This window comes from Notolepis coatsorum (genome assembly GCF_963971535.1).
Source record: "Notolepis coatsorum genome assembly, chromosome: 7".
NCBI lineage: Eukaryota > Metazoa > Chordata > Actinopteri > Aulopiformes > Paralepididae > Notolepis > Notolepis coatsorum.
In genome coordinates this window covers 113,176,843-113,194,661 of record NC_140171.1, presented here as the reverse complement: position 1 = coordinate 113,194,661, position 17,819 = coordinate 113,176,843, and the positions used below count along the sequence as shown (strand labels likewise).

General features: G+C 46.5%; 2 protein-coding genes across 2 annotated transcripts in view; both read right to left on the bottom strand.

The window, feature by feature from the left end:
• LOC311231937 (sodium/potassium/calcium exchanger 3-like) overlaps positions 1 to 13,171 on the bottom strand; it is a gene marked incomplete at its 3' end in the record, with an annotated part of 159,891 nt that extends 146,720 nt beyond the window's left edge. Inside the window, exons 1-2 of the mRNA XM_084318576.1 lie at positions 12,699 to 13,171; positions 9,655 to 9,840 (exon numbers count right to left, since the gene is read on the bottom strand). Coding sequence (XP_084174702.1) covers positions 9,655 to 9,840; positions 12,699 to 12,894 — 382 coding nt within the window. The 5' untranslated portion in view covers positions 12,895 to 13,171. The remainder of the gene's footprint in view (positions 1 to 9,654; positions 9,841 to 12,698) is intronic.
• A 2,775-nt stretch (positions 13,172 to 15,946) lies between these two features.
• dtd1 (D-aminoacyl-tRNA deacylase 1) overlaps positions 15,947 to 17,819 on the bottom strand; it is a 40,876-nt gene continuing 39,003 nt past the window's right edge. The window contains exon 6 of the mRNA XM_084319278.1: positions 15,947 to 17,029. The gene's annotated coding sequence lies outside the window, so the exon portion shown is untranslated. The remainder of the gene's footprint in view (positions 17,030 to 17,819) is intronic.

Here is a 17,819-nt window from a genome sequence, read left to right as displayed (position 1 = left end):
TGGGCCATGGGAGAAGAGTTCTCTCATTCATACTTCGCTTTTATGGGTGGGCTGCACCTTGAGAAGGTTTCTCTGGTCTGTGTTGGCCAGTTTATAAAAGGAACTGGCCTGGATACCATCTTAACCTCAGCTAATCTGAACATCACTGGTCTGACAACTGCTGTATGTGATGTGAATTCCATAAAGAAGGCTAGATACTGCATTCAAATCCTGGCTGTGGTCCTGGCCAAGAAGAGAGATGAGGCATTCCAGGCAAAACATCTAGAGGACAACAGTTTGATTTAGAGCAATTGGGTGGCCAATGAAAACAGCCCCATGTTTCACTACTGGACTAATGTCCTTGAAGCAATCAAGAAGGTTCTTATCTTCATCAGATCCTTTTGGGAGGCCAACTTCATCATGATGATCAGTGCACTTGAGCAGCTCATTCCTCTTTACTTTGCCAGATGTTTGCCAGTGTTTCTTCAGGATCTCAAAGAGCTAAAATGGAGACACCCAGAGTTGTTCAAGGAATTTCTATCCGGCTCTTTCGCAGTAAACACCAGAGGTAACCGATTTTCAAAGATTGCATGTGATCAAAAGCAGGAGCATAATATAAAGGTCATCAAGTCTGACACTGGATACGTCGATATCATCAATCGGGAAGATCAGGAATTCTTCAGGAAACTCGAACTTGCCCTACCCAAAATCCAGTGCTACCTAGCTGAGGTCAAAGGTCAAGATCTAGCACACAGACACAAAGAAATGCTGGACTCCTTCAAGGAAACATTTTCAAGCCACACTCTCAAGGTGTATCAGGGGATCCTTACCAACCCCTTCAACCAAGCTCAGTTCATGAGGTTGAACTCATCCATTCCCTTCCCAGATGTGGTAACTAAAGATGCCAGCCTTGTTTTTACAGTTGGCAAAACACAGCATGACCAGTTTGTGTAGGAGCGATTTGTATATGCTCAGAAGGATGTTAGTGCGAAAATCTCCCGAAATGCCCTGAAACTCCCAAGTTCAGGTGCAAAAGTCCAGCTTGCTAGCCCTGCAATCAAGCCACCTAAAGGAACCTTTGCAGAGCTGAAGGAGGCCTGCAGATCAAGAGAAGAAGAGACAAGGAGGCTCTTTGGTGGTGAATTCACAGGTAAATCTAGTTGATATAATTTCAAAGTTATTCAATGTTTTAGACGCAGGCAACTTTCGTCTTACCAGATTCTCGATACAGTGACGTTCAATTATTAATTTTATAAGTGAATTGATTTGACAGTGCTAATTTAGTTTTGGTAAAACTATTCATTTCAATCACAGGTTTACCAGAAGCCCTGTCAAGAAAGGATGGAGACATTTATCACAGCCAAAAGTCTCAAATCCTGAAGGACATCACAATTTCAATCTACAGCCTCAGAGGGACTTGTGATAGATCTATCTGTGCAACTACGAATCCTGGCGAAGTCTCTCACCAAAGGCATGACATTCTGGGACTTTGTCTTCAAGGTGTTGAACAGTGTTGCCAAGATTGGTCATGAGAAGGGAGCAAATCGTATTGACATTGTGGCTGACCTCTACTAGACTATGAACATTAAGACTGTGACTAGGAATAATCGGGGTCAGCAGGTAGTTCACAGATGGCCTTCAGCGAGAATGACACCGTGCCGGAATCTAAGCAACTTCGTCGACTTTGCTGTTCCGGACAAATGCCAGTTCTACTCAATCACAGAAGCACACAAGAAGCTTGGTGGAGATGTGGCTGATGCCATGCCTGTGTTCCATTATTTCAGTGGCTGTAATTCTGTGAGCGCCTTCTTTGGCCACTCAAAAAATGCTCAATTCAAAGCCTGGATGAACCACAGTAAGTTGACAGAGCTCACTGCTGCATTGAGAGGACTAAGTTGCTGCCTTAGTATTGAGACTGTTAGGAACAGCATGTAAGTTATTGAACCCTGGGTAATGAGCTGGTACAACAAGGCTGGACTGTACGACTGTGCAAGTATAGATGGACTCAGATTCCAGCTGTTCAAGCAGTCAGTTAAAGATGAGCTGTGAGACCTGCCCCCAAGACAGGATGCACTTCTACAGCATCTGTTGAGAGATACAGTCTAGGCAGGATGGCTGTGGGGGAACAGCCTTCTACAACTCCCTTGTCCACCGGTTGTTGAATGGGGATGGACTACCGATGGGGAGAAACTCTTCGTCAAGTGGAGCACAGTTTCCGCAGGAGACACATTGTCTCAGGTAACAGGGGTGTGTAGCTGCAGATCTAATAAATGCACCTCATGTTCTTGTGCTGGCAGGGGGATGAAATGTCTCATTTATTGCAAGTGCCTCAGCAAGTGTTTGAATCCTGTGTGATGGGATGTGTGATGTGTTCAAATAAAAGAAATTTGGGGGCGGCTGGGTGGTGCAGCGGACATTGCGCTCATCACCAACGCAAGAGACACCGGGTTCGACTCCGGCTGTCGGCGTTGCCTCCGGCTTGGGCCAGCCGTCATACTAACTCAATTGGCAGAGATAGCGGGTGGAAGTCGATGGGTGGTAATCTGGACATTGTGGACAGCGACTCCTACAGGTCGGTTGGGGATGCCTGCACAGCAGAGACAGGAAATGGCAAGGGTAGTGTGAGCCTCCCACACGTTACACCTCGCCAATGAGAGTCCGCACTGGCAGGTGAAAAGATGTGACAGGCTGCCTCCTCGTGTATCGGAGGGGACACGTGATGCAAGGCTTCTATCCTCCCTACAACCGGCCAGTGGGGGGCATATGCGAGCAACGTTCAAGACAGGGGAGTGAAGAATTGGCACAGTGGAATTGGGATGGAAAATAGAAAAAGAGGAGAAAAAGTGGATACAAAAAATTAAGTTTTTTTGGACTTCAAGTGGTTTGCTTTGTTTCTTGGGTGGTTGTTGGGGTCCTCATCTTATAACAAAGCCTCAACCTAAACACTAGTATGCCCCATGAGTAGATTTTGAACTTTGGCCCAAACTAACTGCATGGCCTTCATGAGCAGATTTGGCTGAAGTGGCTTGGGCGCTGATCAATTCAGAGATAAAAAAAGGTTTTTCATGAATATCTCAAAAAGTTAAGGCATATGGCATATGTTTGTTCATAACACTAATATAAATGTGCTGTTTCCGCAACTTTTGAGCCCAAAATCAACTATCTGCGACCTCCAGGAGCCGAGATACAAAATGTCAGGTCTAAAAAGTGGGCGTGGCCGTTTCAGAGACTTCTCCTACCAAATTTTTTGGGCTCCTTGCTTTTTTTTCTTTATTGGACCCTAAATTAACAGAAAAACATTGGCTCAAATGTTAATCATGATTTGCAGCCTTGACCCCATATTTGCCCCAAACTGACCAGACTACTAGGAATCGATACCGGTACCCAACGGTACCGTTTTTTCTGTACTTTACTCTCCCTCTCTGAAGTCTAAACTTCACAACACACAATCTAAAACCCCTTACCTCCCTCTCCCAAACCGATCTTGTATCTCAATGGGGCTTCCTGGTTAAATAAATAAAGAAAAAAGAAAAAAAAAAAGAAAAAAAATAGCTATTTATTTTTTTTGCGATTTGATAATTGCATCATTCCAAATCGCGATTTCGATTTAAAATCGATTAATCGTGCAGCCCTAATGTGAGCAAGATAGTCCGGCAGAGAGAGAGAGAGAGAGAGAGAGAGAGAGAGAGAGAGAGAGAGAGAGAGAGAGAGAGAGAGAGAGAGAGTGTAAGGTTTGGTTCTTTCCCCACCACGGGCTTCTTGAAGTACTGTGATGATTGGTCCGCTGCTCTCCCACTCGCTCTGTTCCTTTAAGCCTACTCGCTCTGTTTCCAATTGTTTTCTGTTAATCATTTCTTTCCCCTATTCACACGCTTCTTCCCAGAGACGTCGTTGATTGGTTCTCCCCCGTCCACACGCTTATCAATCACATCCCTCAGCTGTCACTGCTTGTCAATTAAGCATTCCCGTATTATTTATACCCCGTTTCCCCATTCAAGTGTTGTTGGATCGTTTTGATATTTCAGTTGCATTCGCCGTTCCTGCTGGCTGCTGTTGTTTCCCTGTGCTTTGCCTCCAGGATATTCAAGAAGCATTCCTCTTGGACACCCCTTCCCCGTGGCGACGCGCTCGCTCCGTTCTGTTCCAACGCTCTTTACGCACAACGCCTGGGTGAGTTTTTTATGACTGTCTTTGATCCAATTCCGTTTTTCGTGTGTTTATATAACACTGAAGATTTCCAGCTTTTTATCAGACAGTCACTCACCCAGCGTTTAGCCTTTTTTGGATTGTTTCATTGGGATAATATTTTGGCCTAACATCTCCCACTGTGTGTTTACACACCGAAGATATTATCACATTGGAATTGTATTTTGGGACTTCGCTCACAGTGTTTATTTTGCACCGAAGATATCTATCACTTGGGATTGTGTTTGGAACGTTACTCACAGTGTGTATTTACACCGAAGATTTAGTCACTTGGATAACTCTGTTTTCGGGTACAAGTCACCTCTCCTGTTCACCTGCTCTGTTCCACCTGCACTCTGAGTTAACTCGCTCTCTCTCTCTCTCTCGGTCCCGCAACCACCTCGGAGATTCTGCCGAGAGAGGTCTGCAGAGCGGCTCTGACGTCAGCGTCTGCTTCCCCTGACTACCATCCCGGGAGAAGCTGCAGAGCAGCAACATTCATCCTTGCTTGTATTCCATTCTTTGTTTGAACTCTTCCAAGTCTGTGCTGTTTTTTTAGTCTTAATAAACAAGCCCTTGTTTTTGGCAACTCTGAATCCTACTCTCTTGTGTCGTTGCGTTTGGGGTCGGTGTCAAACCATAACAGAGAGAGAGAGAGAGAGAGAGAGAGAGAGAGAGAGAGGTTAGTGTGTGATCAGGCACGTGCACACATAGAGCCCAAGGGGTGCTTGAGCACCTGCCTTTTTGAGCCTCATAAAAAAGTGCCCTTTTTGAAAAAAAAAAAAAAAAATAATAATAATAATAATAATAATAATAATAATAATAATAATAATAATAATAATAATAATAATAATAATAATAATAATAATAATAATAATAATAATAATAATAATAATAATTTACGCATATAGACTGCCCTTCCAACTGAAAAATTTCAGGATAGAATCAAAATATTAGGTAAAGAGAGAGAGATGCCCCGTATTCCATTGCAGTTTGCACGGCCTCCTCAGCGTGCCTCTCCGCGGACCTATATATTTTATGCATAGCGTGGGTGGTGATGATGATGATAGAAACCGCTGTGACGCATACAGTTGAATGCTGGTATTATACTCATTGAGGGACACGAAGAAGTCAAGTCCGATGGGATTTGGGAATCTCAAATACAAATCGGGATTGGAATAAAAAAGGCATTTATATTAAACAATACAGAATATACAGCACTTCTTGGGGTCTGTAGGGTAAGCACTTATTCCCTCCCCCCTGAACATTTATGGAGATGTATGGGCCTTTTAAGTCAGTGATAAAAGTGTCTTTCAAGGATAAGTGAGCTCCTGCACTGATTATTATAGTTCAATATTCAATATTTGATCACCAAAACCCCCCAAAAAGCATAAAAAGGGGGCCCCCCGCCCGAAAAGGGCCCTTAAAAATCGGGCTTGTGCACTACGCGCGCTCGGTTAAACGACACACAGGTATAGTGCCCTTTTCCCTTTGAGCACCTGCCCCTCTAAAGTCCTGTGCACGTCCCTGTGTGTGATTGTGTGTGAAGAAGATTATTTTATTGTCAATGTGCACAAGGCAATTTAAATTTGTCTTTTCGCATATCCCTCCCTAGTTACATACATACACACAGTCCCCCGCACATATGCATTTCATCAGAGGTCAGAGCGCAGGGTCGCCTGCAGTGCAGCGCCCCCCGGAGCAGTTTTTGGGGTTCAGTGCCTTGCTCAAGGGCACTTAGGCAGGATGGTGGGCACTGTAGATGTAATACCAGCCACCCTTCAGTCACCAGCTCCCAGCTGGAATACACGCTCCTGCCGGGGGCCATGGATCGAACAAGCGACCTTTCGGTTACTGGCTGGCCTCTTTACCTCTAGGCCATCTTGCCTCATCGTGTGTGTGTGTGTGTGTGTGTGTGTGTGTGTGTGTGTGTGTGTGTGTGTGTGTGTGTGTGTGTGTGTGTGTGGTGTGTGGTGTGTGGTGTGTGGTGTGTGGTGTGTGGTGTGTGTGTGTGTGTGTGTGTGTGAGATAGAAGGGGAGAGAAAGAGAGAACGTGTGTTTGAGAATGTGCGCATGCACGTGTGTGTATCCCATGTGCTACAAAGTCCTCCCCACTGTTGCTCATGGTTGCGTTTTCATCTGCATTAGTAAGAGGAGTTCTTTACTGCTTGTGGACGTGGGAGGAGGCACGGCCGACAGCCCACAACATGGCCTTGGGCAGCGGAGCTGGACAACACAAAGCCATAACGATGATGAACAGCCCTGGTGGCCTGTACGTTAATGCCAAGCAAGCAGTGCAAAAATGCTTCCGCATTCGTCACCGCACGCTAGTGCGGTAAAGCGCCCTTCTTTTCAGACAAATGCTACCGTGCGTGCACCGGCGGCGGCGTGCTCGCTCAGGTGCGTGCGTGCGTGCGTGCGCCGGCGTGCTCGCGCGAGGTGCCCGCGCATGCGACACGAGCGGAGCTCAATATATATAAGTCACCGCCCCTTATTCAGTATCCAACAAATAGCTCAAATGGCAAGGACACATGGCTGTGGATCCTATGGCTTGTTTGCTGGCGAGTTCGAATCCCATCGAAAATATTTTTTAACGTGATTTTTTTTTAACGTGTATTCTTTCGCCGATTAAGGTTAGGCATTGTTTCGGAGTTGGTTAAGGTTAGAACGGTTAAGTTTAGGCGCTGTTAAGGAGCTGGTTAAGGTTAGAGTTTGTCAAAGAGAATGGCAATATAATTTCTATGGTTAAGGTTAAGGTTAGGCATTGTTTCGGAGTTGGTTAAGGTTAGAACGGTTAAGTTTAGGCGCTGTTAAGGAGCTGGTTAAGGTTAGAGTTTGTCAAAGAGAATGGCAATAGACAGCCTATTTCCGCGAAAATGAAAGGCGCATTACTGCATGCCACTACGGTAAATTTTTGCACTGCTTGCTTGGCATAAAGCTACACGCGCCCTGGTGTTCCCTGGCAGGGTCAAGAGATCTCATCTTGAGAGGGAACCAACACACACACACTGCCATCTCTTCGTCTTCTACATCGCGTGGGGCAAACAAACACCTTTGACACTCGTATCAACCATATCCGAACCACAGGCAGGAAGACAGGAAGTGACACAGAGTTAGCACACTAGCCCCTCCCCCTGTCACCACCACTCACCCTTTTCCCTACATACAACATGACAGACAGACAGACAGAAGGGGGAGAAGAAAATTAAAATAAAATAAACACGCTTCTGAAATCAACACGACCAGCGGGGTTCCTGCGATTAAAATCAGGAGAGAGACGTGAGGACGGGTATGATGACTTGTCTTTTGTTGGAAATTAGCTAAATGAGGGCTCTCTCGCTCTCTCTCACACACTCCTTCTATTCCTCTCTTCCTCCTTCTCTGCCTCTCTCTTGCTCTGTATCTTTCTTCCATCCCTCTTCCTGTGTTCGAGAGAACAATCAGTGGGAACATGCTGCACTTACATCACCCCCAGAGCACAGAGCTCACATGGGGAAGGTTCCTTATCGGAAAGCCTTTTAATGGCTGGTGTTGGAGGCTGGCTGGCATGGTGTACGAATGAACACAGGTCTGTGTGCGCCTACACAATTGAACATACTAAGCACAGTCACCCACTCCATTTCTCTCTCTCTCTCTCTCTCTCTCTCTCTCTCTCTCTCTCTCTCTCTCTCTCTCTCTCACACACACACACACACACACAAGCACCCCCCCCCCCCCCATCTCACTCTCTATCACCTGTGCACAGATACACATCTCTCTCTCTCTCTCCCTCTCTCTCTCTCTCTCATACACACAGACCACCTTGTTAAAACACAGCTTCTGTCCCTCCTCTCAAAAGGTCAGACCAGGCATGACTCACTATCTTCCCCCCATTAAGGACAGCTGTGCGCGAGCGTGTGTCTGTGTGTCTGTCTGTGTGTCTGTGTGTGTGTGTGTGTGTGTGTGTGTGTGTGTGTGTGTGTGTGTGTCTTTTACCAAGAGCAAAGAAGAAGAAGAGCAAAAGAATTTACTGGGACAGGCTGAGGCTGGCTTTTCTGTCCTTAAAATAGAGGTTATTTAGCAAAAACCTTGCTATCCTCCAGAGGCCTCCGGGGCCAGAGCCACTGAGGGGACCTGCTTTAAATTTAGTATGGGGCACATGAAGGAGCGGCTATAATAGGCAGGAGGAGAATAAGTTGAACTTTGACCCCGCTTCCCTTTATAGATGACAGCGACGACCTTGGGAGGGTGCACAGGGAGATTGATGACGGCCATTTTGCTTAATGGGATCACAGGAGGACGGCCCCACCTACCTAGAGGCCAATCATCTCCTTCTCATGGTATAAAGACAAAGCGACGTGATCTGCAGCAGACCCCCCCCCACACACACACACATCCCACATCAATTATAACAGGATTGAGCGTAAAATGTTTCCATATGCTTCTAAAAATAGAAACGGTGCAGCAGATGATCCGAGAGAAGCCGGCCAGGGGTCCAGGGAGTCTACGCATGAATAAGAACGAAGCGGGCCGTGTTACAGAGCGTGTGTGGCTTCGTATCGTAGTGAAAAGGATTTCAAAGTCATCACCTCAATGTGACCCGTTTCCGTTTTTTTTCTTGAGTCGCTTCATCCGCTCTCCGGAGTGACGTTAAACTTTAGTTTACACACATCGCCCCCGCAAATAGCCCCGCCGAGCCCCGCGGATACAGGGCGCCGTCACCGGCCTTGTCCTCAACCTTCGCCATCCTTGAGCGCCTCGAACAACTGAAGTCGCTCGTTGTGATGGTGAGATAAAAGTTCACTATGGTGACGGAGGTTTCTCAGACTATGTGGCTACCGTGGAGGAGGAAATGAGAGCAGAGAGAGAGAGAGAGAGGGAGAGAGGGAGAGAGAGAGAGAGAGAAAGGAACCCGCAGGATCCCGAAAAATGTGATGGAGACCAAATGTGAAATGTGCTGAGGCAGCCAGAATGTCTCTGCCTGCTTTAACGCATGCTCCATTTGACCTCGAAATCTGGGTTACCCCACGTTGGGCAGGGAACAACAGGAGGGGGTGGGTAGAAAGAAAGAAAGAAAGAAAGAAAGAAAGAAAGAAAGAAAGAAAGAAAGAAAGAAAGAAAGAAAGACAGACAGACAGACAGACAGACAGACAGACAGACAGACAGACAGACAGACAGACAGACAGACAGACAGACAGACAGACAGACAGACAGACAGACAGACAGACAGACAGACAGACAGACAGACAGACAGACAGACAGACAGACAGACAGACAGACAGACAGACAGACAGACAGACAGACAGACAGACAGACAGACAGACAGACAGACAGAAAGAAAGAAAGAAAGAAAGAAAGAAGAAAGAAAGAAAGAAAGAAAGAAAGAAAGAAAGAAAGAAAGAAAGAAAGATGTGGGATAATCATTTGTTTCCTTCCTTCTGTCCTTTTCTCTAGGGAGGGAGGGAGGGGGTTCTCTTTCTCTGGGGGTTCTTCCCCCTCTGCTGTTCTCACCTGGACGGGTGCAGTTTCTGGACCCCTCGCTCTCCTCCTCCAGGTCCAGACTGGTGTTGTCCATCCCCATGTGCAGCAGCCTCCGCTCCACCTCCTCCAGGCTGCCGTTGTCCATCTCCGTCTGCAGTAGCCTCCTCCCTCCCCATCTCTCCTGGTCCACGGTGCTGTGGCTGGAGATGTCGTAACCTAGGGGACAAGGGCAGAGGACGAGGGCAGAGGACAAGGGGGACATAAGGGGCTTTGATCTCCATGTAGACTTGAATGCAACAGGATTATTCTCATGTCAGCCTCTTTGAAGGAGCTTGTCTCAATGTGAAGGTCTGAGCATTAGGTTGAATCAGGGAGGACCTCTCTCTCACTCTGAGCGCTGGGTTGAATCATGAAGGACCTATCTCTCACTCTGAGCACTAGGTTGAATCATGAAGGACCTCTCTCTCTCTCTCTCTCTCTGAGCACTACTGTAGGTTGAATCAGGGAGGGACCTCTCTCTCACTCTGAGCGCTAGGTTGAATCAGGGTCAGGGAGGACCTCTCTCTCTCTCTCACTCTGAGCACTAGGTTGAATCAGGAAGGACCTCTCTCTCTCTCACTCTGAGCACTAGGTTGAATCAGGAAGGACCTCTCTCTCTCACTCTGAGCGCTGGGTTGAATCAGGAAGGACCTCTCTCTCACTCTGAGCGCTGGGTTGAATCAGGAAGGACCTCTCTCTCACTCTGAGCGCTAGGTTGAATCATGAAGGACCTCTCTCTCTCTCACTCTGAGCACTAGGTTGCATCAGGGAGGACCTCTCTCTCACACTCTGAGCACTAGGTTGAATCAGGGAGGACCTCTCTCTCTCTCTCACTCTGAGCGCTGGGTTGAATCATGAAGGACCTCTCTCTCTCTCTCACTCTGAGCACTAGGTTGAATCAGGAAGGACCTCTCTCTCACTCTGAGCACTAGGTTTAATCAGGAAGGACCTCTCTCTCTCTCTCTCTCTCTCTCTCTCTGAGCACTAGGTTGAATCAGGAAGGACCTCTCTCTCACTCACTCTGAGCTTTTTTTCAATTCTACACACAAGCTTTCTGCCATGACGTCCAATAACACATTCTCTGGACAATCACACGGGGTACCAGCCAACCTCAAAGAGGTCTCGTTTATATCAACCTATGAGCTTTCTTGGAAACGGTGCAGAGTTTGGACATTTACCGGGGCCAGTTTCGAATTGCAGCCTCCCGTAGGTGCTCTTTTAGAGCGGTTTTGAAGGTGGGTAGGGATTCACATTATTTTATGGCTGTGGGTAGGGCATTACACATTGTTGTGGCATACTTGCTAAATGTGTTTAGTCCCTTGTTTGAGCCGAATCTGGGTTGAACATGATTTGTTGAGCTTCCTCTGGTGTTGTGGTCTTGGTATTCACTGACCTTTGGAAAGTATTTCGACGTGTACATGGGTACCTTAGTGGTGTAGTGTATCTTGTAGACCAGGCCCATTGCAAGTCCTAGGTTGTCAAAGTGGGCAGGGGGTGAGGTGGCTTTTAGGAGTAGGTCAAGCTGTAGTCTGACATGTTTGTTTTGTGATGTTTGTAATCTTGTTTTTAGTGCCTTAGAGGTGCTTTGGTACCATGAGTGAGGTGCAAGCAAGTCGTAGTACCCTTGTATGAGTGCTCCTGTTAGAGTCTTCTCTTTAAGAACGCACCACAACTCCAAGGAATTAATTCCACACTCCAGAGAACTCAGCAAGAGGAGCATGTTACCCATTTCCACCAGGCCAAAGCACAAGTCTGGCCTAAGAAGGGGCTTCAGATAGAATTAAAAAGTACAGGTATTTAATAGTCCTCGGGGCACGGGTGAACTTATCACCTTGCCTCACCCTCGGTGAGCCACACACAGTAGCAGCAGGCATTGCGTGCCAACGCTGTTCTTTTTCCTCTCTCTCTCTCTCTCTCACACACACAGAGAAAGAACAAGTAGTAGGGGGAATGATTAATGTGCCACTGTGAGGAGGCGTTGAGTGCTTCGCCAAGCCAGCTCCCACAACATCAAGCTCAATTTAGCAGAACTTCGTTAGGCGCATCATAAATAATCAACTTTAATTGATATTACGGCCACGTTGATGAAAGAGTTACCAAAGCACACAATGGGAACGAGGGAAATGCATTAGCTGGGCCGGTGTCATTCCGTGTTCGGAGCAACACGCCAGAGTGCAGCCCTGTTGCATTTCCTTGTTGCCAGGAGGGCAGCGGGGGAAGAAATGAGAGAGAGAGAGGGGAGGGGAGGGGGGGGGGGGTAGAATCCCACTGATGATACACAAATCACAAGTGTATGAATATTAATGCGGGCCTTCTGTCCATGAAATGTGATAAGTATGACATCCCACTGTAGCTGACTCGATTGCAAGCAGCATTCTAGTGATGGTTTAAGAAAGAGAAAGCTATAGTAAACTAGAGCACTGTGTTGGTGTGGTTGAGTGGAGCTAGTGGTGCTCTATACTGTTGAGTGCTCTGAGCGGTGTAGGCTGGTTGACAGCATTGCAGTAACCTGGAGAAGTGTAGCTATACCCCAGGGCACGCTGCCCTGATTTCATGGCTCTGCAGCTGAAACACCTGAGCTCACAGAACTTCTGCATCCCTGCTGTGCCAAGAATAGGTTCTAACATTTTAAGCTCTGATGATTCCCATTGTGGTCTACAATACATGACATACACATAATCTGCAGCAATTATTATGGATGCCTTGATGCATAGTGAATGACTCTTTTTATTTAAATTTTATTATGAGCCACCATTGGACTTATTTCAGAATGTATTGGATATTATCTTGAATGATTGAACTCAACCACTTAACTTGATAAACTTTTGACACATCTTCAAGTAGCCTATAAGTCAAAAGCACAGCACTTGTGCAGGGATGATCTGACCGGAACATACAGGACCAGTTGAATTTGACAAGGCACAGAAACCATAGCGGGCTATAAACATGGTAATAAAACAACGGTATGCCCCGTTACCCTCCCATGGCATTCCACCCCCCGTTAGGCGGTACGGTATATATGGCTGAATCCTCACCTGCATTTTCCGATAGGTAGGAAAACCCCTTCACGAACAGAAGTAAGCCTCCGAACAAACATATCTGGATAAAAACCAACTCCTTTCGCTTTTTCCGTCTCGCTTTGATCTTCTTCTGGCTCAGCATCACTTGCGACGGCCGATTCCGCAGTCGGATATCGGCGGGAGACATCCTCTCTGCCGCTACCACCTCCATGCAGCCCGGGTCAGAACCAACAGCCGCTCCTCTCCGGGGGAAACGGCTCAAAGTGGGGGGGACGAACGGGTTATTATGGTCTGTGTGGTAAAAGTTACAACTCGGTGCCGCTCGAATGTCGCGACTGGGGAGGTCTTCGCCGAGCAGTTTGTTTTCGCTATAATTGTCAGGCTTGGCTTCTTATGTCATGTTAAAAATTAATTGTATGCAATGCGAGGATAGAGCGAGGGCGGCTGGCGGAGCACTCCATGGACGCGTCAGTCCGGTGTCAGCTCCAGTGTGCTGCCCACTAATGTGAGTGTAGCTGTTGCACAGACAGTGAGGTGGGGAGAGGGAGAGAGAGAGTGAGGTGGAGAGAGGGAGCGTGAGGTGGAGACTAGAGAGAGACACAGACAGAGTGAGGTGGAGAGAGGGAGAGAGAGGTGGAGAGAGGGAGAGAGAGGGAGAGAGACAGAGTGAGGTGGAGAGAGGGAGTGTGAGGTGGAGAGAGAGACACAGACAGAGTGAGGTGGAGAGAGGGAGAGAGTGAGCGAGAGACACAGACAGAGTGAGGTGGAGAGAGACAGAGTGAGGTGGAGAGAGAGACAGAGTGAGGTGGAGAGTGAGGTGGAGAGAGAGTGAGGTGGAGAGAGAGACAGAGTGAGGTGGCGAGAGAGACAGAGGTGGAGTGAGAGACAGAGGTGGAGAGAGAGAGACAGAGTGAGGTGGAGAGAGACAGAGTGAGGTGGAGAGAGAGTGAGGTGGAGAGAGACAGTGAGGTGGAGAGAGGGAGAGAGAGATCAAAATTGCAAGCTGTTTGATGTTGAAGTGAGCCTACTTCTTCTTCTGGGAGGCTTTTTGGTGATGGGGTGTGTAAGCTACAGCAGCCTAGATATTGCCAGCTAATAATCAGTCATCTAAATATTATGAGATTGCAAATGTAAAACGTGCCATCTCAGTGTGTTATTGGCTATGGCGCTGGTTAGTTTTAGGCGGTCATTTAAAACATGAGCGTTATTGAAGCCTACAGGCTTTAAACTAGTTGGAAGAGTAGATTTTTAGACCCCAACATATGTCAGGGTTAGTCAGTCTTCCTTGTGACGCCTTCATAGGTTTGGGTGTTGTTTGACCACAAAATGTAAACCAGATTTCACCATCCTTCCTGATTGCCAACTGATATTACTCAAAGGTGGCCTACTTTATTTTGGGGGGGGACGACGACCATGAATTATACTGCATCATATCTACAGCGGCTAATGTTTTGTGTAGACTACAGTTTAATCATATTGATAACAAGTAATACTTTATCCTGGACAAGCGGGTTTCTTGATTGTCAGGCTTGAGGTTTTCACATAAACACAGCACTGGAAAGTTTCCAGCAAGAATGGAAAAAGTGGCCAGGGCTCTAGGCAACTAGTTTCTTTCTGCCTTTTTAACCCTTTAAACATATGGGCCAGAGATAATACTAACCTAGAAAGAGGAGGGAATTGAGATTAAAAGTTAAACAGAAGAATAAAGGAGAGAAGTGATAAAGATTACATTTATAAAATGTTTTAATAAAAAGTAATCCCATACAGTATTTTTTCTATAACCTGACATTTTATTTGGAACAATACCAACACCTGAGCGTGAGTCACTCAGCAAGCAAACACACAGGACAATTCAGGCGTGATTATTGCAGGCCCGGGGTTGCCATGAAACCTGGTCTAACCTCCAGGGCCTGGCTCCCTTGCAGAGGAAGCTTGGACTGGGCATGGAGTTACTAAACAAGATGAATTCCCAACCCCTCAGAGGCACACAAAAGAGAAGAGAAGGCGAAGGGAAGGGGGGGGGGGGGGGGGGCAGAGGAAGAAGGGGGGCCAACAAATTAAATCCAGTTAAATTGTTTTTCCATAGCCAGTAGGCTTGGCAAGGGACTAAAGCAAGCACACACACACACAAGATGGAAGATAAAAGTTGTAGAGAGACAGCATGGCCACAGATGTAACAGAATGCCTGGAATTTAACCCACTTTCCCATGTCCGTATGACACCGCACCCACTACAGCCTCTCCCGGCTGCATCGGGATGCCCTGAATAATATACTGACAGATTAGGGGAACGATCTCTCTCTCACAGGGGAGACAGTAGCTCAGGAGGTAGAGCAGTCGTCTGGTAAACCGGAGGTTCCCGGTTCAATTCCCGCTCCTCCCGGGCAGCGTGTCGAAGTGTCCTTGAGTAAGACCTAATTGCTCCCGATGAGCAGGTCGGCACCTTGCATGGTCGCCTCCGCCATCGGTGTGTGAATGTGTGAGTGAATGGATCAAATGTGAGGAACAAATTGTAAAGCACTTTGAATAAAAGCCGCTATATAAATGCACCATTTACCATTCACACACACCCCTCTCTCTAACCTACAGTATATAGAGCCCTGTTGCACCATACAAATCCCTCAACACACATCCACAGACTAAATTGAAAGCCCCCCTCCCCCCTTCATCCCTAGTACAAGCAGATATCAACCGCTTCTTCTCCGGGAGCCTCGCAGATACATCAATAATCTAAAGAGCCCACCACATTCTCTGCTCTGATTAATACTCCAGGTGGACGGCCTGTCTGGGACCACAGGGTGGGTAGAGTTGCGGAGAGGAGTGCAGCGCTTGTTCTGTTTTAGAGCACCAGGCAGCGCGCGGCTAGCTAGCAGATGTATTTGGGTCATGTCGTCCCGCTCTGGAATATCTCCCGAGCCTGGGCTCCGTTTCCCTCCTCCTGCACGCTCCGCTCAACGACGGCATGGAGAAACCTCGCTCAGCACCACAGGAGAGAGAGGGAGAGAGAATGTATGGTTGGCCAGAAATAGCTTGCTGAACTAAAAAAGGCTAGGTAGCTGAAGAGTGAAGACACATCCGTATACCTGTAATGGCCCAGGTGCTTTGCTGAAAATGGAAATAGGAGCAAACACACTCCTGCTTTTCCACCACACACACATTAACAGATAACCCGAGACTTTGTCAAATGTAACAAATTACAAATGTATTAAATGTAATACAATTCACAATAATAATGATAACACCACGGTTTAGTTTTCATCCTCGTCCTTTATAAAATGACAACAAACGTTTACATCGAGATCCACTGAATGACAGTGGGACAGCATAATATAATCATCGAAACGTGAATAAATACTGAATGTGTTTCCGTTTGTCTGCCCCAGCGCATCATAGTGCCACTGCCCCCCCCCCTCTCTACTGTAGTTGCAATGAAGGATGTGAAAGGATGTCTGAGCTCAATCAACTCCTCCTCGCCACACACACCTCTACTGTTCAATGCTAAAGATATGAAACATAAAACACAAGCTAAGCCTTTTCTAAACGAGTATCTATTCTCAGTGGGCCTTGCAGAGCAATATAATTGGAATCAAATTGAGAAGGATCAAATGCTGCTACCGCAGGCTCTTTATTTGGCAAGCCTGTGTTTAGAAGAAGCACCAAATTAGAGAGATGGAGATTCCACTTTGCACGTTCAGCGATGCTAATCAATAGGTGTGACACACTATACCTACATACTGCAATGCTGCGACTTATCCTCTGTTCTTCTGCTATCATAGTGTAGACACTAGTGGGCAGAGACTTAATTAAGAGCCGAGTAATGTATCAGAGTTAGTGTCAAGACCTTTGAGGGACTGGGAGTGGGGTGAGGAGATAAGAGAGGAGAGAGAGAGAAGAGAGAGAGAGAGAGAGAGATAGAGAGATAGAGAGAGAGAGAGAGAGAGAGAGAGAGAGAGAGAGAGAGAAGGCTGTTCAGGATCAGTGTGCTGCTGAAGAAAGCAGTGTGTTCCATTCCACAGCATCCTTGTTCCTTTCCCTGCTTCCTTTTTCACTCCCCTTCCCAGATCTGACGTGAATAGGGCATAGCATGGCAACTAGAGATCCTCATCACTACTACCTTGCTATTCACACCTAGCCCAGTCCTATCAGATCCACAAGGTGAGTGACCAAGGCCTATAACCAAGGGAACAAGGTTTTGTGATGGAACACAGCCAGAGACAGAGAGAGATACACTGAGAAAGCCCTATTAGTTCCCAGCAGGAAGGATGACGGTCCACAGTCAGGATGTCACGGTTGCTGAAGACACAGGCCACCCTGAAGACCCCCAGGCTCCTTTTCACACAATGGTGTCTACAAAAGAAAAAGAAAAAGGTTTTTTTTAACAACAGTATTTTCATGCATTCATTTGCATTAGGTTAGCAGTATATAGCTGTACATATTAATAATTTATATATTTTATACCCAGTTTAAATCACCTGTACATTGTATATTATTATTGCACTTTACTGTTACATTTGCACTCGGGTTGGATGCCAAACCTCTTTTAGTTGTACTGTACTTGTGCTGTATAATGACGATAGATCTGAATCTAATCTAATCTAGAAGCAAATGATATCTAATCTAGAAGCAAATGATAAGCTAAGTCATACTTGGAGTTGGAACAAATGGTTGCTGCTCCTATCCAGAGCTACTTATGTCTGTGCATATAAATCCAGCCCAAATAGAATGGCGATAGGGTTGATAAGAGTCGAGGTAGATAAGAGACCGAAGTAACAGTAGCAAATACAGTTGAAATATTCTTGTAAGCCATTAACCCATTATATATATATATATATATATATATATATATATATATATATATATATATATATATATATATATATATATATATATATATATAAAAGAACATTGCAGGCAGGAAGGAAGGAGGATAATGTACGATAGCGGAGGACTGCCACAAATTGCTCTACTCATTCGGAGGGAAGTGCACACGACTCATGTTTAAGTCATGCAAAGCAAACCTTGGGGACACCAGTTTCCCCCTTTAAAATATGCAGTGACAGGGCCAAGCCAGCGAACCCTTGTTCTGACATCTCCCTCATATCCAAATCTCTCTCTCTCCCCCCCTCTTCCCTCTCCA